The sequence below is a fragment of the Ovis canadensis genome, chromosome 3 (assembly GCF_042477335.2).
Source record: "Ovis canadensis isolate MfBH-ARS-UI-01 breed Bighorn chromosome 3, ARS-UI_OviCan_v2, whole genome shotgun sequence".
Lineage (NCBI taxonomy): Eukaryota > Metazoa > Chordata > Mammalia > Artiodactyla > Bovidae > Ovis > Ovis canadensis.
Genome location: NC_091247.1, coordinates 46,853,855 through 46,879,576, shown reverse-complemented (window position 1 = coordinate 46,879,576; position 25,722 = coordinate 46,853,855). Strand labels below are relative to the sequence as shown.

The following is a 25,722-nucleotide window of genomic DNA, read 5'->3' as shown; positions in this document are numbered from 1 at the left end:
GATGCAGCAGCACTCAATAGTAAATCTGGACTCTAAAATAATTCTAAAATACAAGTACTAAGAAATTAATTTTTGAATGCAATGTTTGATAATGCTATTCTGCTTTGCTGGAGGTCAGGAAACGAGCATACCTTCCATTTCAGACAAAACTAGATTACGCAGTTTTGTCCATCATTATGAATTTTAAAATATTCCACAAGTAAGCAATTTTATTTTCCTAATAATATAGGACAGTGCTTCTTCAAGTTAACAGCAATAAGTACTATTTCCTAAAACTTCCATTTTGTTAAAGATCAATAATTTTGTAAAAACTATTTAAAAAATACTGTGTCAATGTCCAACTGCTATAAAAATTTCTAAAGGCTTTCTCTCAAATTCTGTACCTATTTCATTGCAGAGCAGTCACAAATGGTCTGGAAATACATTTTTGAGTAGTGCTTATAAGGAAAAAATGGTCAAACCAAAACAAAGAATATTTTCAAAAAACTAAAGACAAAAACAAGTTTTTCTTAAAAATCATCCCAAATTTTAAGACTATATAAACATTAATATATAACTTATCAAGCTAATGAAAAACTGTTCATGAGTTATAGTTCAGTACCATTAATATTAGCACTTAAAATTTGTACAGAGTTGACACTGAGAACTCTTACTGCATAATTAGCTCACCAGATTCCTTATTTTTCCTTAAATTTATTTCTACTGTACTTCACACTCCTTTACTACAATAAAGTTTGCAGCAAAAGTAACACTTGCAAGTGGTTCATGGATTTGGCTTATAGAAGTGGCAATCAGCTACTGTAACTGGTTGAAAGGGTGAATTTTCACTTACCACAGTCCAGGATTCCTGCTCTTTTGGCTCTAGAATTCCAGAATTAAAAATTTCTAACAACTGTTGAAGTCCTCCAGCGGCAACAAACTGTAAGCAATTGCGAGAGTATGGTAAGAGGAAAGCAGCTACATAATGCAGTAAAATCTGTTTTTTGATTCAGTGACTGGATGTGTGTTTAAGTCTGTGTGTGTAAGTAAAATACCACATATTTTTCACTTAGGAAATTATTCTTTGGCTGAAATAACCAATATAACTTGTGTAAATAAAGTAACAACAGCTAGCTAATTTTCAAGAATTTTTTGAAAAGATTCTTACAAAAATCTATATACATACTTTGTATTCCATTAACCATTTAATTTCAGGCACTGGGATGTCCTAACACAGTATTCTAATGACGGGAAAAAAAAAAAGTGCTAAAAACAGAAGCACCAAAGCCTTAAATAATCTCAGTTTACTAATGTGATTAAAGTAATATATAATTTAAAAATCATGCTTTATTTAAATGGTACATTACTTTAAAACGGTAATTGTGGTACCTACTTTTGGTACACGAGATCAATTATTTTTACCAAGACACTGCAAAACATGTATAATCAAACCTTGCAACTCCAGGAATTTTTACTGTTTTCCACTTGATCCTCACTTGAATCATCTGAATCTGGATAAAGATCACTATAACTTCCCTGTGGGAATAGCAAAAATAAATAAGGAAGGGTGGCAGGAGGATTAAAAGATAATGTACTCTGGAATTTTGTTCCAGAGAGAAAACAAACATTTGATGATAAGAATGGAAATGCAGTCACCGTTGACTCTCTCCTTATTCTTCGGTTAGGTTTTCCCAGTGCTTCAATAATTTCCAGGGCATATAACAGCTTGTGAGCACTTTTAATTTTCAGCAGTTCTTTCCAATTAAGTCCATCATTACTCTTAAATTAAAAAAAGAAAAATACAGGTTTCTCAAATCAACTTACTAAGAGAACCACACCTCCTCCTCAGCACCCAGGGGCGGGGGCGGGTGGTGAAGACTAAAGAAACTGACACTATATATAAAAACTCAAATGTTACATATACGAAGGGCAACTATATCACTGGAACTAATCATATGCTTAAAATACCAATTATTCCTTAAATTTTGCTAAAATTAATATACAATAGCAGCATAGGAAAAAAATATATCTGTTATCCTCCACAAGAGTTGAGGTACTTTATCATCTTCTGAATAAAAAACACACAGCCTAACTGAATGTGTCAACTTTCAAGGATACAGCAGTGCAGTGTGTATTTAATATTTATGTGACACCTACCCATTTAAAAAGTCATATACAAATACACAAACTTTAAAGTATTATTCTTTTCTACTCTCAATATATAAGTGCTATTCACACTTAATATGCATGCTGGACAATGTTATTCACAGAGCTACAATGAGTCATCAACTCCCATTTTCTAGGCCCAATTTCTTCACTTTCAAGGCATTCAAAATACAAAGTCTTGAAAAATCACCTTAAGTGAAGTTGCTCAGTCGTGCCTAACTCTTTGCGACCCCAAGGACTATAGCCCACCAGGCTCCTCAGTCCATGGAATTTTCCAGGCAAGAGTACTGGAGTGGGTTGCCATTTCCTTCTCCAGGGGATCTTCCCAACACAGGGATCGAACCCAGGTCTCCCGCACTGCAGGCAGACGCTTTACTGTCTGAGCTACCAGGGAAGCCCTAAAAAATTTAATACATATTAACATTTCCAGAGGCATGACCTCACATGTATTAAGTATTAATATATCTTTGTAAAGATGTCTGTTAAAATTAAAGATTATTTTTAAAAGTTCTATAATAAGGGGTTACTAAGTGCGAGTACCAACAGAACACCTATTGTTTAACAGGTGTCTTTAATTTTAACAGACATCTTTACAAAGATATGTTAATACTTAATACATGTGAGGTCATGCCTCTGGAAATATTAATATATATTAAATTGCTTTGCCTCCCTTTTTCTCTATTTCTACCAGTTGCCGTGTATAAGCAGCCAAAATAAGCACTGATGCAAATATCATTAAACCATAGTATTTTCTCTAAATGTTACTTTTTGTTGTCAAAAACAAAGCAATATTCAGAACATACACTAATATGAAAAAACACTAATATAAAGGCAAATTTACTGTTTACAGAGATAATTTTATAGACCATCCTTACCTTATATTTAGCCCATATTACTCAAGCTCACTAATAATTAAATATATGAACTTTAAAATGAAGTGGCACTTTTTAACCTATTAAATGGGCAAAATTTTACTGAGGTTACAGGTTAACAACCAATCTCATATACTACCAGTAGAAATGTAAACTGGTATCATCCTCCAGGGAAGTAAAAATATTTTGTGAACTTACCTGTTCATCTGAGATATTCTGGAATGCCATCAACATGTTAGGACATGTAGGAAGAAGCATCAGTAGTTCCCATACACGCCTGGAAAGGTTTTCTGCATGGAGATGAAGTTCTTCACATCTTAAGCTCTACAAAAATAAGAATAACTGCTTATTAAAACAGATCAGTTTTTTAATTAAACTTAATTTTAATCTGCATCAAATCACTATCAAGTTTGATAATATATTAAAATTTCACTTTAAAATGAGAATAAACCATTTGTTATACAGTAAAGTTAGTTATGTCAAAGCAGTGGTTTTTCAACTTGTTACTGAACACTTTTCTAGGAAAAAGTGACCTGCAACTCTGGCCACTTTCCTCAGAAAAACTTTTCAAACAGAAGTGAAAATGTTTTATGAAATCATCCAAATAAATTTCAATCAGACTATCACCTATCTCCTCTTTGCAGGCCACTATTCCAAGAATGACAAAAAGTTGATTAATTAAATCCTTGACCTTCCATTTGGGGAAAGTGTACACCTGTTTCTCTTATGTTCCTAATCCATATCTTATATTTCAATCTCAGACAAGCAGAGATAAAAGAAAAGCAAACACTTTTAAAGAACCTACTTTTTTCCATTATCACTTGTTAAATTTGAATTGTCTAAAGTACGAGATAACAGTATGCTAAACAATATTACAAAAAGTATTAAGAAAAAAGAGTCGGACATGACTTAGTGACTGAACAAAAACAACAATGTAAGAAACCGGCAAGTTTTGGGGGTTTTGTGTTTTGTTTTGTTTCTTAATTAAAGAACAACCCTAAGAGGTAAACAAGCAATGAAAGCTAAAATTTAGAGTTTTGGAATTTTCCAGAGTGTGAGTTCGTACTCATTATTTTACTATTAGCTGCTGTCACATACTGATTTTGAGGTATTCACCCAGCCTAACAGATGCCAACAGAATATCCTTACACATCTACAAAAAATAAAAATTCAGTTCTTTCTGTATAATGGTATAAAGCTAATGTACTTTGAAGGTAAGAGAATTTTAGAGATGGAATTTCAAGATAAACTTTGCTTTACACAGGGTATATCATGAGAAACACTGGGCTGGAAGAAGCACAAGCTGGAATCAAGATTGCTGGGAGAAATATCAATAACCTCAGATATGCAGATGACACCACCTTTATGGCAGAAAGTGAAGAGGAACTAAACAGCCTCTTGATGAAAGTGAAAGAGGAGAGTGAAAAAGTTGGCTTAAAGCTCAACATTCAGAAAACGAAGATCATGGCATCCAGTCCCATCGCTTCATGGGAAATAGATGGGGCAACAGGGGAAATAGATGGGGCAACAGTGGAAACAGTGTCAGACTTTATTTTTGGGGCTCCAAAATCACTGCAGATGGTGACTGCAGCCATGAAGTTAAAAGACACTTACTCCTTGGAAGAAAAGTTATGACCAACCTAGATAGCATAATAAAAAGCAGAGACATTACTTTGCCAACAAAGGTCCGTCTAGTCAAAGCTATGGTTTTTCCAGTAGTCATGTATGGATGCGAGAGTTGGACTGTGAAGAAGGCTGAGCGCCGAAGAATTGATGCTTTTGAACTGCGGTGTTGGAGAAGACTCTTGAGAGTCCCTTGGACTGCAAAGTTATCCGACCCGTCCATTCTAAAGACCAGTCCTGGGATTTCTTTGGAAGGAATGATGCTAAAGCTGAAACTCCAGTACTTTGACCACCTCATGGGAAGAGTTGACACACTGGAAAAGACTCTGATGCTGGGAGGGATTGGGGGCAGGAAGAGAAGGGGACGACAGAGAATGAGATGGCTGGATGGCATCACTGACTCGATGGACATGAGTCTGAGTGAACTCCGGGAGTTGGTGATGGACAGGGAGGCCTATCATGCTGCAATTCATGGGGTTGCAGAGTTGGATACGACTGAGCGACTGAACTGAATCAAAAAAGAGAAGCAACCCACGTTAATACTGTTAGTTTAGTTGAAGAGAAGGCACTGACAGTTCTTCAATAAAATAGAATTCATTCCTTTGTAAATACCCAGTTTGAAAAAGAGAAGGAAGGGGAGAGGGAGGAAAACAAGGAAGGGACTAAACTCTCCAGCAGATGATCTAGAGGGGAAAATAAAAATCTTCGAAGTGTACGTGACTATGATCTAACATTGTGACTAGAAGGCCATACAACGCCATACATAGTAAAGACCCATTATGTTTTTGGTAATCAAGACTGAACCAATCTAGTACAACAAAGAAACTCCACACCATCAACTGCATACTGGTCATGATGTAATAATTTATCTGTCCAAAATGAATGTTTTCTCTCTGGTTTAGGCCTCACATGGTGAATTACGATGGGCTACTAACTGGTATGCCTACCTCTGTGGTCTTTGTTTTCTCTTGAAATAATCCTCCAAACTAACAACTGAACTCTGTGACTTTTTGTTGCTTTATAATCTTTCATGATAATAACAATCCATTTTAATACAAATAAAAACCTCTTAAGGTCTTTTGTAGTATGGGTTACAATCTGTCTTTCTGTCCTTATATTTGAATTACATCATAATCACACTCCCAGTTTTTCAAATTTTTGTTTTCTCCTTATGCTCCCCATAACACACTTCATAGATTACTAGCAGCCTCCTCAAAAAATCAGGAAGTTCTTATAATTATCTTTTATTTTTAAACTAGCCATACAATACTGACATGAAGTAAAAGGTTATTAAGTATCACATAAAATTTAAAGGTGAGGAAATGCAGGTTTATGGACATCTATTATTATCAAGATTATTCTGGTTGAATAAAAAGGGGATTTCTTGGGAATTTAAGAGTGTGCCACCACAAAAGAAACCAGGTTATGGGGAACAGATGATTTAATTTGGTAATTCATGAGCAAATACATCCTGGAAATGTAGAAAGAAGCCACTTAACATTCTTAGCAAAGAACTCTGTTAGCCTAACATAGAAAAGTCATAAAGGCACCAGTCTGCCAATCTCAAAATGATGATTCTTCTAAGAAAGATGGTCCCCTGAAACAGAATGGTGGCAGTGAAAATAAATTAAGAGGACAACAGGTCAAAACATCAGGTGTGGTAGACAGGATCAGGAGGAGGGATAGACTCGCGTTCAGGAAGAAGAAGAGAAGAGATGGAGTCCAGGTTTCTGACTGGGTGGATTCCATTTCAGTGAAGGAGAATGGATGCCTGTGGGACATCAAGTGAAAGTGTTAAGTAAGCAACTAAATGTTTAAGTCTGGAATTCAAGAGAAGTTTGGTCCGGAGAAGTGAGTTTGAGAGTTAGTACTGAAAAGATGGTATTTAAAGTCAATTCTTCCTCCATGTACTACTTCCATGCTAGTACATGAGGTTCCTTATTGTTTTTTCTATCCCTGTTAAACAAACCTATTACCTTTAAAAAAAAATTAAGATATATGTCTTTCCCTCTGCTTAAAATACTTCAATGGTGGACTTCCCTGGTGGGCCATTGATTTACAATCCTCCTGCCAATGCAAGGGATATGGGTTCCATCCTTGGTCGGGGAAGATTCCACATGCCTCAGGGCGAATAAGCTTGTGTATCAAAACTACTGAAGCCCAAGGGCCCTAAGCCCAAGCTGCACAAAAAAAGAAGTCACTGAAATGAGAAGCCCATGCACTGTAACTAGGGACCAGCCCAGTTGTTTGCTGCAACTAGAGAAAGCCCATGCTCACCAACAAAGATGCTAAATAAATAAATATAGATAAATAAATTAATAAAATTTGAAAACAAAACAAAACAAAACGCCATTCCAATGCTGCCCATTTTGAGTGAACTGGAAACAGCTTGCAATGACCAGCGTGGCTGTTTAACTTTTCATTTCATTTTTCCCTCATTTCACTCTCCCACTACCTCCTCACTCTACTTACTGGCTCCCAAACAATTCCCAGACCTGCCTAACTCCTTATTATCAAGGGCTTCAGGAATCAGACTACTCTACCCAAATTATTCTTCATTCTCTTCATTTAGTAGCCTCCTTTTCATCTTGAAAGCTGAGGTTTATATGGTCTCCCTCAGAGATACCTTCCTTGACCAAACATTAATAATATATAAATGTTGCTGTTCTTCAGTTGCTCAGTCGTGTCAGACTTTTTACGACTCCATGGGATGCAGCACACCAGGCTTCCCTGTCCTCACAATCTTCCAGAGTCTGCCAAAACTCGTGTCCATCGAGACAGTGATGTCATCCAACTACCTCACCCTCGGCTGCCCACTTCTCCTCCTGCCCTCAATCTTTCCCAACATCAGGGTCTTTTCCAATCAGTCGGCTCTTCACATCAGGTGGCCAATCTGCCAAAACTTGTGTCCACTGAGACAGTGATGGCATCCAACCACCTCATCCTCAGCTGCCCACTTCTCCTCCTGCCCTCAATCTTTCCCAACATCAGGGTCTTTTCCAATCAGCTGGCTCTTCACATCAGGTGGCCAAAGTACCAGAGCTTCAACATCAGTTCTTCCAATGAATATTCAGGGTTTATTTCCTTTAGGATTGACTGGTTTGATCTCTTTGCTGTCCAAGGGACTCTCAAGACTCTTCTCCACAGTTTGAAATCATCAAGTCTTCGGTGCTCAGACTTCTTTATGGCACAACTCTCACATCCATAACATAACTACTGGAAAAACCGTAACTTCGACTATATGTACCTTTGTTGGCAAAGTGATGTCTCTGCTTTTAATGTGCTAACTAGGTTTGTCATAGCTTTGCTTCCAAGAAGCAAACATCTTTTAATTTCACGGGTTTTGTCTACCACCAATCTCTAATGTCAAGTCATGGCAACTACGTCTACCTAAAACTGTTTACCTGTTAGTTTACTTGAAACTGTTGTTACTGCTAAGTCACGTCAGTCATGTCCGACACTGTGTGACCCCATAGACAGCAGCCCACCAGGCTCCCCCGTCCCTGGAATTCTCCAGGCAAGAACACCAGAGTGGGTTGCCATTTCCTTCTCCAATGCATGAAAGTGAAAAGTGAAAGTGAAGTCACTCAGTCGTGTCCAACTCTTGGCGACCCCATGGACTGCAGCCTACCAGGCTCCTTCATCCATGGGATTTTCCAGGCAAGAGTACTAGAGTGGGGTGCCATTGAATTATCCGTCTTCCCCACTGGACTCAATGAAGGCTGAAACTGTGTCTATTTTAATCCCTGTATAACAGTACTTAAAACAACATGTCTGGGATATTAGGCACTTAAATACTTAATGAATTAATAAATGGATTCTTTGGTTTTACTGATATTTAAGAGATTACTGAGAAAATTATTTTCCAGTCAACAAAGACAAAATAAGATTTTGTGAAAATAAAATGATATAGTCACCTCACTATCTTCGACTGCCATTTTTCCTGAGGGTGGTTTAAATGATGCGAGCATCTCTAATAAATCAAAAAGAGTAGTTAAATGAGGTTCTTGTAACAGCAAAAGCATTGGAATGTTGTCCTTTTGAGGAGGTGGTAGGCAAGATGCTGGCAGTTGAACACCTTCCCCTTTCCGTTCTCTCCTTGGTGCACCCAAAGATACGAATACCATCTATAAAAACAGGAGCAACAGAGGGGGAAAAAAAACAACATATAGTCAGACATAAGAAGTTTTTGGTTTAATAAATCTGTGAGGTAGAAAATAACTTCCCTTAAAATTTTAACAAAAGCACTTAAGACTGATTTTGAACTATACCTCAACTAAACAACTACTGACTGTAAGTCAAAAGATGATTAAAACTCAAACCACATTTATGTTTACCTGCATATCCTTAAAACCAAGCTCATGAAGTGCTTTTTCATCATAATCTGTTGTTAATTCATGTCCAGAAGAAATCATCCTGACAGGTCCCATAAGGCCTCCTTAAAAAACAGCAGAAAATTAAAGTCAACTTTTTGTAAAAGTTAATTTATCTGCCAACATGAATACATGGTTATAGCAATTCCTACCACTGGACATAAAGCTTAAATATAATTCTTGAGCAAAGTGGAAATGGTGCTAAGTATGCTTCCTGCATAATTTGCTATTTTCCAAGGTTAGCCTTAGAAATTCTAAGAAAATCCTCCTTTAGCACCAGTCTAATTAGATCAATTTCTGCTTGCTTAATAATATAAAAAATTTACAATTAAAAAACCACTAGAGCTTTCTGAGAACCTACAGCATTTCCCCTCAGTAATACGTGAGACTCAGATTCATTAATGCTTTAGTTCGCAAGAAAGTGGAGAATGAAAAAGTTGGCCTAAAGCTCAACATTCAGAAAACGAAGATCATGGCATCCGGTCCCATCACTTCATGGGAAATAGATGGGGAAAGGGTGGAAACAGTGTCAGACTTTATTTTTTGGGGCTCCAAAATCACTGCAGATGGTGAAATTAAAAGACGCTTACTCCTTGGAAGAAAAGTTATGACCAACCTAGACAGTACATTCAAAAGCAGAGACATCACTTTGCCGACTAAGGTGCGTATAGTCAAGGCTATGGTTTTTCCAGTGGTCATGTATGGATGTGAGAGTTGGACTGTGAAGAAGGCTGAGCGCCGAAGAATTGATGCTTTTGAACTGTGGTGTTGGAGAAGACTCCTGAGAGTCCCTTGGACTGCAAGGAGATCCAACCAGTCCATTCTGAAGGAGATCAGCCCTGGGATTTCTTTGGAAGGAATGATGCTAAAGCTGAAACTCCAGCACTTTGGCTACCTCATGTGAAGAGTTGACTCATTGGAAAAGACCCTGATGCTGGGAGGGATTGGGGGCAGGAGGAGAAGGGGAGGACAGAGGATGAGATGGCTGGATGGCCTCACAGACTCGATGGACATGAGTCTGAGTGAACTCCGGGAGTTGGTGATGGGCAGGGAGGCTTGGAGTGCTACAATTCATGGGGTCGCAAAGAGTCAGACACGACTAAGCGACTGAACTGAACTGGATCGGCATGTATTTAAAATGATCCAGTTCTCTCTTCCCAATTATTACCCATCAAAACAAAATAAAACAGAATATAGGACACATATAAAGTTCTGGCATGAAATGAAAAAGATAAGCTACAACATTCTACATTACAGTAAATTCAATGACCTCAATAGATTGAGACATTTCTAGAATGTATAAGTCCTCTTTGCTGCCTACGTCTTCATTTCCCACCATCATCTGTACCAAAATATGCTTTAGTTACCCAAGCATGTTCTTTCTTGCACCAGTATGTTCCCGTCTCAAGGTCTGCTCCACCCCAGAAATGCATATGGATCATTTCCACAGTTTAAGTTGTTCACAAAATGTGAGCTCTAAAAGGCCTTCATCCTAAACCTAAAGAGCTGCATCTCACTCTTAACCCCTTACTCTGCTTTATCATCTTTTATAGCACTTATTAATATCTGATATGATATTTAAGTTGTCTCTCATTAAAAAAAAAAAAAGACAGTTCCACAAGGCACATATGTATTCCCAACATTAGAACAGGAGGCATTCAAATTACTGTTTAATCCATGAAAAAAAATGTAAACAAAATGCTTGATAGAGAAAGAAAATTAAGTAAAATGATGAAATAGCTCATGAATAAACTTAAGTATTGTTAAATTTTATTAACTTCATGTAGGCAAATTCCATTGGATAGGCACAAAAATAACTACTTTCAGTAATGAATGAACCAGGACTACTGCTTTCCATAATGACATTCAACATTTTAAAAATACATTTTCCTTCCACTCCAGAAAATTCTACCAGAAAATATTTCTGGTAAGGAAAATGGGTTCCTCTAGTAAGAGTCATTTCAATTGTTTTTCTTAAGTATAACTGCACCACAATTGTTAATTATTGTGTAGCTATATCTGTGATTCTTACCCTTGGGCCTTCTTGCCATTTCTAAACCTAGAAACCCTGGTCCTCCCAGTGGTGTGATGAATATCCAATCCTGTATCTTCTAAATATTCCTATAGTTATTGGGTATGTGCACACGCATGTGTGTGTAAAAAGAGACATTGAATTCACCCTGATTATTAGAAAGAAACAGAGTTTTTCTTTCTGCCCGAAGAATATTTCTTTGTTACCTATTGTGATTTACTTCACAACTCTTCAAGAGGATCATAATGTTGTAGTTTTTAAATGTAGATTAGCTAATATTAAAATTCATCTATTATCCTTTAAACCTCTCAGAGCTTATAATAGATATTGTTTTGTTTCTTCACACAGTTTATTATTCAGAGTAGTTTCATCCAAGTTAAAGTAAAACTTCATTCAGATTTAGGTATAATATATTAAGAAAGAAATTAACTTGGCATCTCTACAATATTTTGTACACAGAAATGCTAGGTATAATCACTTATTCAGGTGTTCATTCATATATCTCAGAAAGTTTTATTCTCATATATTACAAAAACACAGTAATGAAGAGTATCCTAACTAAGGACTTTCCTAGCAGTCTAATGGCTAGGATCCAGTGCTTTCACTCCTGTGGCCCTGGGTTCAATTCCTGTTTGGGGAGATTTCACAAGCCACGTGACCAAAAAAAAAAAAAAAAAAAAAGTACCCTAAATAATGTTTAAAAAATCATTTCAAAGTACTTGACATCTTTAGCTTCCTATTCATCATCATATGACCTGCAAATCATCACTGAGTTCCTTCTTCTGATACTATTTTATCTAAATCAGTTATTTAGCAGAAAGTAAATGCTTAAGAAAAACATGAGCTACTACACAGAACAGAAATTCTATACTAAACCTTTAATACTTTGGTAGATTTTTATTAAATTTCTATGTTATTGAGATAATCTAATACAATCTATAACTTGATCTTTCTACAACAGTTGATGAAATATCCTTAAGTTGTGTTGGATTGCTAAGATAATATAGAGTTGATTCGCTTCCTGGTTCCTTCTAAATTCCCTAAGCATGCATGACTTCACTCCAAAATATACCTAAGATGGCTAGTACTTTACTTAGGATTCAGGTTTCTATTTGATATGTGAGTTAGGCTTATACAATGTGTACACCCTTTAATTATAATTGGTAAACTGGTTTTTAGAGTTAACTGAGCAGCTTTCTATCTTCTACTACTTTTGAGAGGATTTTTAACCTAAGAACTGCTTATTCCTTAACAGTTCTGAAGAAAGTTGCTATCTTTTAAAAATTCAATATCTTAATGCAGCAAATTGGAAACAAAAAACAAGGAAGGAACAAGAAAAGGAAACAAGAAATCTTAAAAATTCTTAGGTTATGATGCTACGTTAAACAACACTCATCTACTTTTTAAGCCTCTGGAACTGCAATGAAGTACATTGTTACAATTCTACAACTATCTGACAGAGAAAAAAGGGAATAGATAATACAGGTTTGCAAGTTGGCAATCAAATGAACTTACAGTAACCTTCAAGACCTGAAAAAGATAAATCCTAAAGCAGACACAAAATTATAATCTATAATCTTATTTACACTGATTCCACAGAGGAACAAGATCAACACCTGACAAAGTAGGAAAAGAAGAGAGTGAAGGAAGGGGTAGAAACAGAACGAAAAGAAAGAGAAAAGGAAAAGGAAAAACAGCACCTCACTGATCTATGAGGCACTAACACTGCTAAATTTCATCTGCTGCTGCTAAGTCGCTTCAGTCGTGTCCAACTCTGAGCAACCCCATAAACAGCCGCCCACCAGGGTGCCCCGTCCCTGGGATTCTCCAGGCAAGAACACTGGAGTGGGTTGCCATTTCCTTCTCCAATGCATGAAAGTGAAAAGTGAAAGTGAAGTCACTTGGTCCAGAAATTATGGTGAGACTAAGGGGAGAAATTTTTCTTAAAAACATATAATTGCTAATCTTTTTCAAATTTGATAAATGTTACAAATACACAGGCCTAAGAAGCTGAACTAAATCCAAACTGCATAAACATAACAAGGCACATTAATAATCACACTGCTGAAACTCAATGTTAAAGAAACATATTTAAAACCAAGCACAGTTAGAAAGACATATTATATATAAAAGATAAGAAAACTGACAAGACTTTCAGTCAGAAATTCTGCAAGCCACATGATAACTGGAAAATTTTTACAAAGTTCTGAAAAGAAAGCATTTCTTTACCTAGAAATCTACATCCAGTGAAAATTTCTTTCAAAAATGAAGGCAAAACAAACTTTTTATTCAAACAATAAAAGTTTGAGAAAATTACTAGATCTGCAATATAAACATTTTCAAGCGAAATTTATTAGAAAGAAGAAAAAAGATAAATGGAAATTTCTCAATCTAAACAAAAGGAATGAAGAATGCCAGAGCAGAGGATACAAGTTGCCAAACTAAAAAGGACCTCTGAATATAAAGTACCCATTACAGCTGCTGAAAATAAATCCATACTCAGGCACAGTATTGTAAAATAGGCACAAGAAGGTTCAGTAAGCCCTGGAAAAGGGGAAAAAAATATTAACAGGATGTGTAAAAACTACCAGAAATCAAAATGGCTTCACAATTTGAAACAGCAACAGAACCATGAAGTGCATTAATATGCCTAAAATTCTGAAACAAAATTATTTCTGACCTAGAATTCTATACTCAGCCAAATTACCATTTAAAGTATCAGAAATATATTTTCGATCATTCAAACAATCTCTCAAGAAGTTACTGGATAATTTGCACGATATTCCAGTCAAATAAAAAAAGTGAACCAATAAGGAAGGTATGGGATATTGAAAACAGAGTAGTCAACACATGAGAAAGACAAAGAATTACAAGGAGGATGATAATGGAGAGCCAACTACTGAGAGTTAGATGTGGAAAACAATCGATAGGATCAGTGTGACTAGAAAAACGTATTCCTGAGGGCCAAAAGAGCAAATCTCTGCTATTTTCACACCTTCTCTGTCTAAGGAAGGAATGCAAAAGTGAACGGGGCCGAGGATCTTTCTCTCTACTCGGACTGTCAAGTTTCTACTCTCATCTTCAAGTCCTATCATCACAGAGACGAAATTTCATTTCGAATAAAAAGATCAGAAAAAGAAAAGACTCTTCTGTTGAGCATTTCAGCATCTTGTCAACATCATGGCACTAAGATATGTCTTCCTTGTGCCAAGACCTAAACTTGAGAACTTTCCTACTGGTAACCTTCGATGAGGCTTTATAATACATCTTTTGGGATTCCCTGGTGGCTCCAGACAGTAAAGAATCTGCCTGCAATGCAGGAGATCTGGATTCAATCCCTGGGTTGGAAAGATCCCCTAGAGAAGGGAATGGCTACCCACTCCAGTTTTCTTGCCTGGAGAATTCCATGGACAGAGGAGCCTGGCAGTCTACAGTCCACGAGGTTGCAAAGAGTCAGACAGGGCTGAGCAACTAACACTTTCACTTCTTACTAAAGAGATGAAAGTATACCTTCTTTAGCTTGCATTTTCTGTGACCCTTTGCCTAACAAGACCATATTCCCTTTTCCTTAATCCATCAAGTTTCTCTGTGCTTATGTTTCACAGAACTAAATACATCCTTTGAGAATAGATACACTGGAGGTAAAACTATAAAGAATATTAAAAAAAAAAAGTCAAGATAGTGTTAAGGGGAAGAGGAAACGACATCAGGGAGGGACACACAACTAGCTTCTAATAATGTTCTAGTCCTTATTCTCGGTGGTAGGTGCATTGGTGGTTCATTTTATTATTACTCATTTCATATTTTCTTTATATACACTGCAATGTAACAAAAATATACTTTTTGATCTGAAAATTTCATAACTAGGTATTTAGCCAACTCCTGTCAGATAATGTATGTATTAAGAATACTCTGTATAACACTATAAAATCAAAAGAAGGGAAACTATTTAAATATCCCTTAATAGAGAATAGGTAAAATAAATCATTTTAAGCTGAAACTCCAGTACTTTGGCCACCTCATGTGAAGAGTTGACGCACTGGAAAAGACTTTGATGCTGGGAGGGATTGGGGGCAGGAGAAGAAGGGGACAACAGAGGATGAGATGGCTGGATGGCATCACTGACTCAATGGACGCAAGTCTGAGTGAACTCCGGGAGTTGATGATGGACAGGGAGGCCTGGAGTGCTGCGATTCATGGGGTCACAAAGAGTCGGACACGACTGAGTGACTGAACTGAACTGAAAATAAACCATGGTACCACCATACTACAGGCAATATATAGATCTTAAAAAGAATGAGGTAACTTTCCGTAATTAACTATATGGAATGTTCTCTAAGATAATAAGCACAATGAACAAGGGATAGAAGAGTATAAACTGAAGGCTACTATACTTGTGTTTTAAGTACATAGCTGACCCCTGAACAACATAGGTTTGAACTGTACAGATGCATTTATATGCAAGCTTTTTTCAACAGTAAATACTAGAGTACTACCTGATTCTCAGCTGATGGAATCCACAGATGCAGAACTATGGATATGGAAGAACATCGGGTATGAAGAGCCAATCATAAGTTATACATGGATTTTTTGATTGTGCAGAGGGTTGGTGTCCCTAATCCCCATATAACTCAAGGGTCAAAAAATATCTTGTTATCTCTTGAAAAATATCTAAGAAAATCTGCCTCAGGAGAAGGGAAATGGGAGATTTAGAGACAGGATCAGAAGGGAGACTTTTCAACATCTATTCTTCTATCAAGAATACTCACTAATTATTTAAAAATCGTTTAAGATCCGATATATTTAAAATATACATATGATTTCATCTTAAGCACAATGTAGTAAAACTGTTGGCTCCTTACTAAAAGAGACGTAACAATTATCACTCTGCACACAGGGAGGTTAAAAGTCTTAAAAAGAAGCTTTTAAAACTTCAAGATTTTCTTCCGCTAATGTTATCAATCAAAGTGACATTACCAGGTAGGCATTTTAAAATATGTATTTGGCCTATTTTCATTCAGACCTTTAACCTGTAAGTAAAATATAACAGCTTTTCTGGTTGCTCCTCTGAATAGCCCCTATTTTATGTGCTATGTAAAGACACCAAAAGGGAGTAATCAAATATACCTTTCAGGCCCACACGAAAATTCCTTAATATGATACTTTTTTGAGGGAAGGGGAGATGCATAGGTGGGAACTCAATGATGTATTGTTTTCATACACTTCAAAAAATATAGCAAAAAAAAAAAAAACACCCACCCTAAAAACTACTGAGTAAAACTGGGTACTTAGAGAAGCAACCGACTCCAGCACTCTTGCCTGGAAAATCCCAAGGACAGAGGAGCCTGGCAGGCTACAGTTCATGGAGTTGCAAAGAGTCAGACATGACTTAAAGTGACTAACACTTTCACTTTTAAAGTTGGGTTCTAGGTAGTGTATGGACACAAACTTATTAATTCCCACACTGTTTATCAAATAACCTACAAAAGCAGATTTTTTTTGGGGGGGGGGAGAAAAATGAGTACAAATGTTTGCAAATAACATCTTTAAAAAAAAAAAGTAAAAGAGAACTATTAACTCTTGCCGAAGAATCGATGGCACCATACCAAGGGTGGGAGGGGAGGAGTCAAGAACACGGCTCATAGTCTTTATTTAAAGAAGTAAAGGTTTGAAGTCAATATATGATAGAACCTAGAAAATAGAAAAATTTGAACTAATGGACTTACCAGGAAACTCTCCTTTTCGGCTGCTTTGACCAAACTCCTGAAGCTGAGCTTGTTGATTTATTTGTTCTTTCTGTAAATTTTCATACCAATGAGTTACTTCAGCCCTAAGATCTGCTACCTGGTCACTAGGATACATTTCAATAGTCATCTGAAATATGAGATGCAACCAATTTAAAAATACAAAAAGAACATATATTTGAACTGGGAAATGTTATTAATTTGGAAACTAAAACTATGTAACTACCTTGTCAGGAAGTCCAGCTGGCTGGCATACAACCCTCAGCGGCAGGGACTGTTTGTCACTCAGTGCTTTCAAATGACTACTAATACCCGTGCCTTCAATTTGCCACTGTCTGAGATGATACGCAAACCTAAAACACAAAAACCACATACAGGAAGGATATCATTTTAAACTATTTTAATGTTACAGAAGTTTTTGCTATTTTACAAAATAAAAGAGCCCACAAAAGGGTCCAATACATTACAATTTACAACATTAAATTTAAGTTTGGATTCATGATATTGAATCAAACTCAAATGTGTAAATATAGTTAAGAGTGCCTTAAAAATTACTTTCCAAGAAAAATTACAAAAAAAAAAAAAAGGGCCCATTAAGAATATTATGGGGTGTTTTTTGTTTGTTTGTTTTTAACAAGATGAAGGGAGGACTGGGGAGTAGCAGAGGCAGGAGGAATTTAAAGGAACAAATTAATTCAGTAAGTGAAATGGCAAGCTGTCAATCCTATTTTCAAAGCAAGAAAAAAGGTATTAGGAAAGATTTTTCAAAGAGAGAACTGTATTGCAGTAAATACATGTTAACCAGCCTAACAACTTTTGAGAGCCGATTCCATGACTGCTAAAATCGTAAAATGAATGATAAAGATTAATATGTCAAAGGAGACAGGCAATTAAGCATGAACACTAAATATTAATTTTCTGATTTTCAGTTGAAGACAGGATCCAGGGTACCTCAATTTATTTAAGAAAATAAAATATCAATGTCTAAACTAATCAGCAATTCTGGAATAAAAGAACAAGTAAGCAAATAAATGTACTTGATTTCCAAGATGTGATCCAATGTTCACCTTCTATGAGCAAATGAGTAATTAATCTTTTGGAGCCTGATAATTCTTAAGTAATGAGGGGTTAATCTGGTGCACTACCGATGTCTGGTAGTCTATCTACTATATATATACCAATAACATTGCCTTCTCTTCTCCCTTAAGCTGTGATAATCAAAAATGTCTCCAGGAATTACCTAATGTTCTCAGAGAAACAAAATCATTTCTAGTTGAGAACCACTGTTAAGATTATAACCTTATCTCTTTTAAAAAAGAATATCCTTTGAAAAAGACATTTTTATTTACTCCTTTAATAATAAGCAATATATAAGTGCAATAATTACTTTATATTTTCATAAAAATGTTTAGGCAATTTTAAATTAGAAACAGTAATCTTTTAAAAAGACATTTTTATTTACTCTTTTAATATAAGGAATAAACACAATATTTACTTTATGTTTTCATTTTATAAATGTTAGGCAATTTTTAATTAGGAGTAGCACTAAGCACATTAAGCACCTGAAACTGTATGATACTACACAAGGATTTGCTTGAAAATTCCTATATAATTTTTTAAAACTAGCTCTCAGTTTTTGAATATTCAATTGTTTCCTAGATTATTTACTTGCCACCCAAAAAGTATTTATATAAATTATTTAGCACCAAGATTAACTTTTAGAGGAAAACATAAACAAATACAAAGGTTTCTATTAAGGATGTTATAATAATCAATTTTCTTCAGTTTGAAAAAGTTTGTACACCTGAGAAGGAACTTTTGAACTAAAATTCACTAAACTGATAAAATGCAACACAGGAATCCTAGGAAAAACTTGTTTTAAAAGACTTAAATAAACACCTATTTTAAAAACATGAGTTAACGCTGCATGAGGACTAAGGGCTTGAACCAACAGGACTGTTTTGGTTTGCTGTTTGTAGACCCTGCAGCACATAGAAAATTTTAGAAGACGATGTACTGTTATCATTAACAATAAATATCTGATAGGAAAGGGTAGATTATAGAGACTCTGATTTTCTTTAGTATTATCTTAATGTAGTATCTGGATTTTATAATGAGTATGTATTAACTTTTTATTAATTTGAATAAGACATACCACATTTGCTTTTTTATTTTTAGCTTTTAAAGTGATAAAAATTATGAGGCAGTGTGAAGTTTCTGTTGAAAAAGACTCAAGACTTCCCTTACACATTCTTTAAAAACACAAGGAATTATTTAAGTAGAATTTCTACAATTTACAATCGTAATCAAAATAAGGAATTTTGCAAAGTCTAAATGTTTTAAATCACAGAGCCATGTTATTTATAAGGAATGTGTAGAAAATCTTTATTAAGTATTTTCTGACATTTTAAACAGAGGTCAATATATATAAATGGTATAGGTTTTCATTATCAAACTGAGCTTGGAAGTTGAAATAAGTTTTAACAATTTTTTTCAACAGTTCTTTGTACTTTTACATTTACTCATGATTTTTAACAAACAGAATTTCTTAATTAAAACTATCTACTCACCTTTTAATTCAGTCGATATATTCATAAATGTTAATTTGCTTTATTTCTGTATTACACAGGGTATGTCTAAATTAATTATATAGATATTCATTAACACAGAATTTTTTGATCATGTTTCCATGGTAAATGGAAATTCAAAATTAAAATACTGTCTCCTAGTCCAGGAAGAAAAAAAAACAGCAAATGAAACAAATGACTCAACTTGATTCAACTATGAGAGATTATCTGATGTTCCTGGTCAGAGTTTCAGTGAAAACTTTTTTGGTAGTGGTGTTCTGCCATTTCAATCATAGTAATACTTTCTTAGAGATGGAATTCTGTCTAGAGATTTTTATTCATGCACATCTTCTCAGAGTCTTATGATATTTAAAGCTCTGTGGTATTTACCAGGAACCTATATTGCTGATTCCACGATGAAATGGTACATATCATGAATAAAAATTACTTCTATTACTAACTCTTCACTTTCGGTAAGTTATGTTTTCTAGCTGCCCCCAAGAAAACCTTTAGTTTTAAGAATACTTTTGGACATATCAGCAATTTTTTTTTTAATGCCTAAAATTCATTCTAATAATGAGGTTTTAAAAAATTACCTTCTCCTAAATGCTTCCAGGTGTGTCTTCAGCATAAGGAGTCCTCTTTCTATAACAGTGAGACTTGAGTGTGATTCCTGTTCAAGACTGCTAGAAGCTATCATAAGACTCTCCATACACTTACTAATAAATTCTTGCTCCTTCTCCAAACCCGTTTTACCTAAAAAGTCAGATGTTTAGATATGTATTATCAACCTTATATTCTTATTTAGCTGTATTAAAGAGATATCAATTATACCTAAGAAAAATACTTAGATAAAAATTACCTACCAGATAGTAATTCAAATCACTCACCATTAATATAATAGGAGTTAATATACTGGATAGCTGCTCGACTGACATCACCAGACTGTGCTCTTAAAGCAATGCCCCAAAATTGGTCCATACCACAAAGCTAAGAAACAAGAATATGCCATCTATAAATGTTAACTGTCAAACAATGGTTAACTAAAGACCAAAGCTACAAATTTAAGAGGCATTCAATATCAGAGAGTTTTAGTATTTTATAAAGTATTCAAATGGCAATTCCTAATGATAAAAACCTTGGAAATTTCTTCAACTTCTGAAATATACCTGTACTAGTTATAAAAATACCTACTTACAAATCATCCATGTATGCGTTATGGATGAGTCAGAAGTTATGACTACACAGTGAGAAAAAGTCAAGTCCTCAAAACATGCTACAAAGGAATAACAACTGACATAATTATTAGCATAACATGTTAACATAACATGCTTTCATTCAACTTATTCTGAAAGTCACTGATTTCAGGTATTCACAGAAAATTAAAAAGCTTCACTAACTGAAACTGATAATTAAACTTATGACTTAAACTATGAGATGAAAAAAAAGTTTTCACTGAAAATTATAGAAAAAGTATACAGTGGAAGTTCTCAAAAACTGTAACTAGGGTGAAGAAAAGATACCTTCTGGTATGTGACAGAATAGCTTTAGTGTTCATGTCATCTACTTAAAAAGCAGTATTATCTCAAAATTAGAGTGTGACCTTTTAGGTAAATCAGATCTGTCCAACCATCTGAAATCACCAAATTAAAACTTTTCATAGTGCTATCAAAGTAAGAGCTTGAACCAGAACATTAAAAACAGAAATAAGTAAACAAAAACACTATTCAAACAAGGAAAGAAGGTAGGAAGATACTATGAAAGCAATATACAACTACTTGCTCTAAATACAATTACAGTTATCTGTACCACATAGATTTTACAACAGTTTACTTTTCTCTCTATAACACAACTCAATCTCTAAAGAAAATTAATGAAAAATATAAGTGGAGTGCAGATAGCATGAATCAGAGCTATCATTAATAAACTGAAATGTCCAATAAGCAAGACTTTCAAACAACAGTCTATGTTTGGTGAGCCTAGGAATATATAATGCATTCAACAAAAACTAGCAGTCATCCAACCTAGCCAAATAAGAGCCAGAAATAAGACTAGCAATCTGTGACAGTCTTCAGCTAATGAACTGATCATGCCTCATGGTCACTAATGATTTAGGTATATTCCATTCCAGAAGAGAAGTTACCGAAAGGAACTCTGAAGTTGCCCAACAGCAACTAAAAGTTTGGCCACAAAAAAGGCCTGAAAAACAGATTTTTGATAAATCAAACTTCTACTCAACAAAATCCTTTATTAACCAAGGAACATACAGTAAATTATGTTACTTCGGTTATACTAACACACAATCTTCTATCAGTTTCAGGTATACAGCACAGTGATTTTCATACATTATGAAAAGATTACTGTAAATAAAATCAGTTACCATCCAGCACCATATGAAGTTGTTACAATATTATTGATTATATTCCCTATGTGGACGTTACATCTTTGTGACTTATTTGTTTCACAGCTTGAAGTGTGTATCACAAGTTTCCATTATGCACAACAAGATTATTTTCAGTAATAAAAATTACCATATTTGCTTCATAAAACTTTTAAAACCCAAAAGATAAAGCTTCTTAAGACTTCAGAATAAAGTCTGTAGAATCAATAAATTCAATGCTTGGTAGTAATCTAATTTGAGAAACAACAAAAGAAATTCCACAAGCTGACCCAAGAAAAGGACAAATCTCAATTCATACCTCAGAGTTTGAACCACCATCATAGGCACTGGTAGCCAGTCGAGCCAAGTTACAGAGATGCTGAAACAGGTTTAAGCCAGTCATGCTAATTGTTTCAGGTTTTAGCTGGGGCATCTTTAAAAAAAAAAAAAAAAAAAAAAGCTGTCAAGGTAGCTTATGTGTGATAATTAATTTAGCAGATTTCATTTTATTAGATTTAACATAACACATTTAAGTTAACAAATCTAGTTTACTGAAAACACTGAATAGGAAAATGTAACAACTGAGATTTTAACTGAAACCTGCTGATATGTGCTTCCATTTTTGAGATGTATTATAGACCCAAACCAGAGGAAATTTAAAATTTTTATTAGTTATTATATAGTTACACCAGACACATTTACAACATATAGATAAATACACAGGTTTTGTATAAGTCAGAGCTTGAAATTAAGATAACTGAAGACTTGTTTGTAGCTTTGTCGTGAATCTATTAAGTGATTTAGTTTCTATTATCAAAACTCATTCGTATGAACTCAAGTTTACCACAGAGACTTTCTAGAGCCTTTATAATCTCAAAAATCAGCATATAAAAAATAAAGTGTATTGCTTTATTATCAAAGTTTTAAATCTAAATAGAAAATTACCTACTGAACCAAATGCAGCATCTTATAAATAAAAATAAAAATTGGATAGATGTATATCTTTAATACACATCATGACAGCCCTTCCTACAAATGCCCTCCCCCCCAGAAATCAACAAATCTGAACATTAGCTTATATCTGCCAGAAGACTGGCTAAAACCATACCATTTAATTAAAAATTGCAGAATAGGGCTCTCACACAGTAGGTGTGGTACCACCCCTCAAATACTGAAACACAATGTTACTAATGATTTTAAAATAAATATAACAAACCTCCCCACACACCTCTTATTACTGTTCACCAAGAGTTATACTTACTGTTAGTTTAAGTACTTTAGCTAAGGAACATAACATTTTTGTAAATCTAAAAATTAAGTATTCATTTAGATATATAAACATTGTAGAGCACAAAACTAAAGCAACATCTAAGTGGCAAAAATTATACAAGGACTGCAGAGAAGCAGTATATTTATCTTTTTAAAAAAGAATTCCAGGGCTTCTCTGGTGGTCCAGTGGTTAAGAATCTGCCTTGCAATGCAACAGGTTCGATTCCTAACTTAGATTCCACATGCCGCGAGGCAATGAGCCCACATGGCTACACATGCTTTGCAACAAGAGAAACCCCTGCAATGAGAAGCCCTGGCACTGAGAGTAACCCCTTCTCATCACGAGAGAAAGCCCCAGGCAGCAATGAAGACCCAACCAAAATAAATATTAAAAAAACTTTTTTTTTAATTAAAATATTTCAAAAGAGGAAAAAATGAACATTACAGTTTACATTTCAAGAGAGAAAAAGGAAATACAGAAAAACAATACAAATAGTCAAGAAATAAAATTACCTTCTCCAGGAAAAGATGTTTGTAGGTTTCCATTCCCATAGCATGTTGATCTTTACTTCGAACTTGATTTAAAAACCAATGGAGTGCATCATCATAACATTCAGAATCTTCTACTAAACAATGCCATAAAATATCAACTTGCTCCAAACTTAACCCTAGATAAAATTACAAATTTTAAATCCTGGTACATGCAACATTTTCATCCTAATTAAATATACTAGAAGCACCAATATATACAGAAACACAAAGGAGATACTTCACAGCATTTTATGAAAACTGTTTCGTAGAGACTTCATATAATTTATGCTTTCAAATGTAGTTAAATATACTCCAAAGATAAATCATCTTAAAAAAACAAGACTTATATGGGATAGTATCCTACGAGACACATTTGTTCTGGAAAGTCATTTTCTTTAAGACATCAACAATCACTGTATTATAGCAAACATGATTAAAAGGAAGTAATCCCCAAAAAGTTAAGTCAGTTCTAAGGTTTAAGGGTAAAGAATACAGTGGATACCATATTCAAAGCTAATTCTATGCACATAGGAGATAAACAATAAATGCCAATAAGCATCATTTTTGTAAACTATGAAAAAAGGGATCCTTACAATTAATAAAACAAAAAGGAACTGACTACCTAAAACAGAAGAGCAACACATCACTGGAAACAATTAGCTAAGAAACCACTGAAATCAGACAGAATCTGTATGGTATTAATACTTTGACCCAAGTATTAGACAATTCTAAAGTGTGTCAGAAGGAATCAGAACTATTCAGAATCAAAGAAAAGGCATTAGGGCAATCACAACTCTGATAAGTGAGGCAATCCAAAAGCGTAGAATAAAATTATCACAGGGATTTCTAAAGTATACCATAAGGGATTCAAGAGCATGGGCTTATTCCCCAGAAATCAGAAGGCATTGAGAAGATGATAGAGTCTTAAGTAACCACCACCCCCATCCTTTTTCCGGCCAGTATGGAGCTGCTTGGAGGCTGGTTGGGGTGGTGAGGTCCAAAGCAACTTCTGGAATTTCTGAGCAGCCCTGGTAGCTACAAGGTAGACCCAGTCATCTTGAGTTACATGGACAGTCTACTGTGGCAGTCATTTGTCTCATACTGGATCCTCCAAGCTGGCTCAACGTTCATGTTACTGGGTTTGCCTTTGCGTACTTTGCCAATAGTCAGTTTCATGACTGCTCTGACCATGTCTGCTTCATTAGCCCCGAAGTCACTCAGTTTATCAAGTGCACTGGCAACCCAGCAGAGATCACCATGTTGCCTGAACCCTTGGACCCCTCCAATCAAGAGCTATTATTTTTAGCCATCAATGATAATTCCAACCACACAGCTAGGGGAATCCATTGGAGCCTGTTGGTTTATCTCCAAGATAAAAATGGCTCTCTTCATTATGATTCTTATGGTAGTAGCAACTAATTCCACGCAAAACAGGCCAATAAAGAAACTACAGGCTCTCTCAGGCAGAAAAGGAAACAAAGGAGACAAACTAGCCTCTGTGGAAGAGAAAGCACTCAATAAAACAGCTGTAAGTGGGATATACATGATATGTAACACTGAGACATTGTGTCAGAACTTCTTTAGACAATAGCCAGAATCACTATTGCAGCTACTCACTCTTACATACATCACAAAGAACAGAGAAAAATGGAAAGATCTCATTGCCAGACCTGCCAAAAACTGGCTATTGAAATATAGTTGACTTTTGAAGTCTCCTCTTTCTGCCTGTCCCCATGTATTGGATGGCTGTAGTCTCAGTGTCTGAGGGAATATGCCTGGGAGAGGAAATCTTCGGATGCTTACTTTCTCCTGAGAGAATATTATCCTCTGAATTCTCCTAATGGGAAGTTTTGCTTTAACCCTAACTTTAGAGCAATATATGTTCTGTGAAAATGTCTTCAAAATATGCACCAAAACCTTAAAACCAATCTTAATCAATCTTAACACTTATTAATTCCCTTTTGGTCTTCCTTATCCACACTGGTTTATTCCAAAGAAAAAAGACTGATCTGTAAAACAAATTAAAAATATGTGAAATCCAGAAGCAACAAGAAAATCACAGAAGAACTAAAAACTTAGTGTACAGTCCACATATTCCAAGTGATCAACTAGCTGGAAGCAGATCAAGTTCCAACCAAATGCAAAATCGAAATATTATCAGTTACTCAGTTTTATGATACCACTTC

The 25,722-nt window shown here is 35.2% G+C and overlaps 1 protein-coding gene and 1 pseudogene across 4 annotated transcripts in view; one reads left to right on the top strand and one right to left on the bottom strand.

The window, feature by feature from the left end:
- The window catches only part of USP34 (ubiquitin specific peptidase 34), a 230,772-nt gene that overhangs the window by 81,261 nt on the left and 123,789 nt on the right, over positions 1-25,722 (bottom strand). For all 4 annotated transcript variants that reach the window (XM_069580354.1, XM_069580356.1, XM_069580355.1 and 1 more), the window contains 12 exons: positions 23,519-23,673; positions 22,056-22,169; positions 20,247-20,346; positions 19,953-20,112; positions 17,016-17,142; positions 16,772-16,919; positions 8,978-9,078; positions 8,558-8,767; positions 3,216-3,341; positions 1,636-1,758; positions 1,432-1,515; positions 833-919 (listed from right to left, as the gene is read on the bottom strand). In XM_069580354.1, coding sequence (XP_069436455.1) covers positions 833-919; positions 1,432-1,515; positions 1,636-1,758; positions 3,216-3,341; positions 8,558-8,767; positions 8,978-9,078; positions 16,772-16,919; positions 17,016-17,142; positions 19,953-20,112; positions 20,247-20,346; positions 22,056-22,169; positions 23,519-23,673 — 1,535 coding nt within the window. The remainder of the gene's footprint in view (positions 1-832; positions 920-1,431; positions 1,516-1,635; positions 1,759-3,215; positions 3,342-8,557; positions 8,768-8,977; positions 9,079-16,771; positions 16,920-17,015; positions 17,143-19,952; positions 20,113-20,246; positions 20,347-22,055; positions 22,170-23,518; positions 23,674-25,722) is intronic.
- LOC138435151 (sentrin-specific protease 8-like) lies at positions 24,412-25,238 on the top strand (annotated as a pseudogene).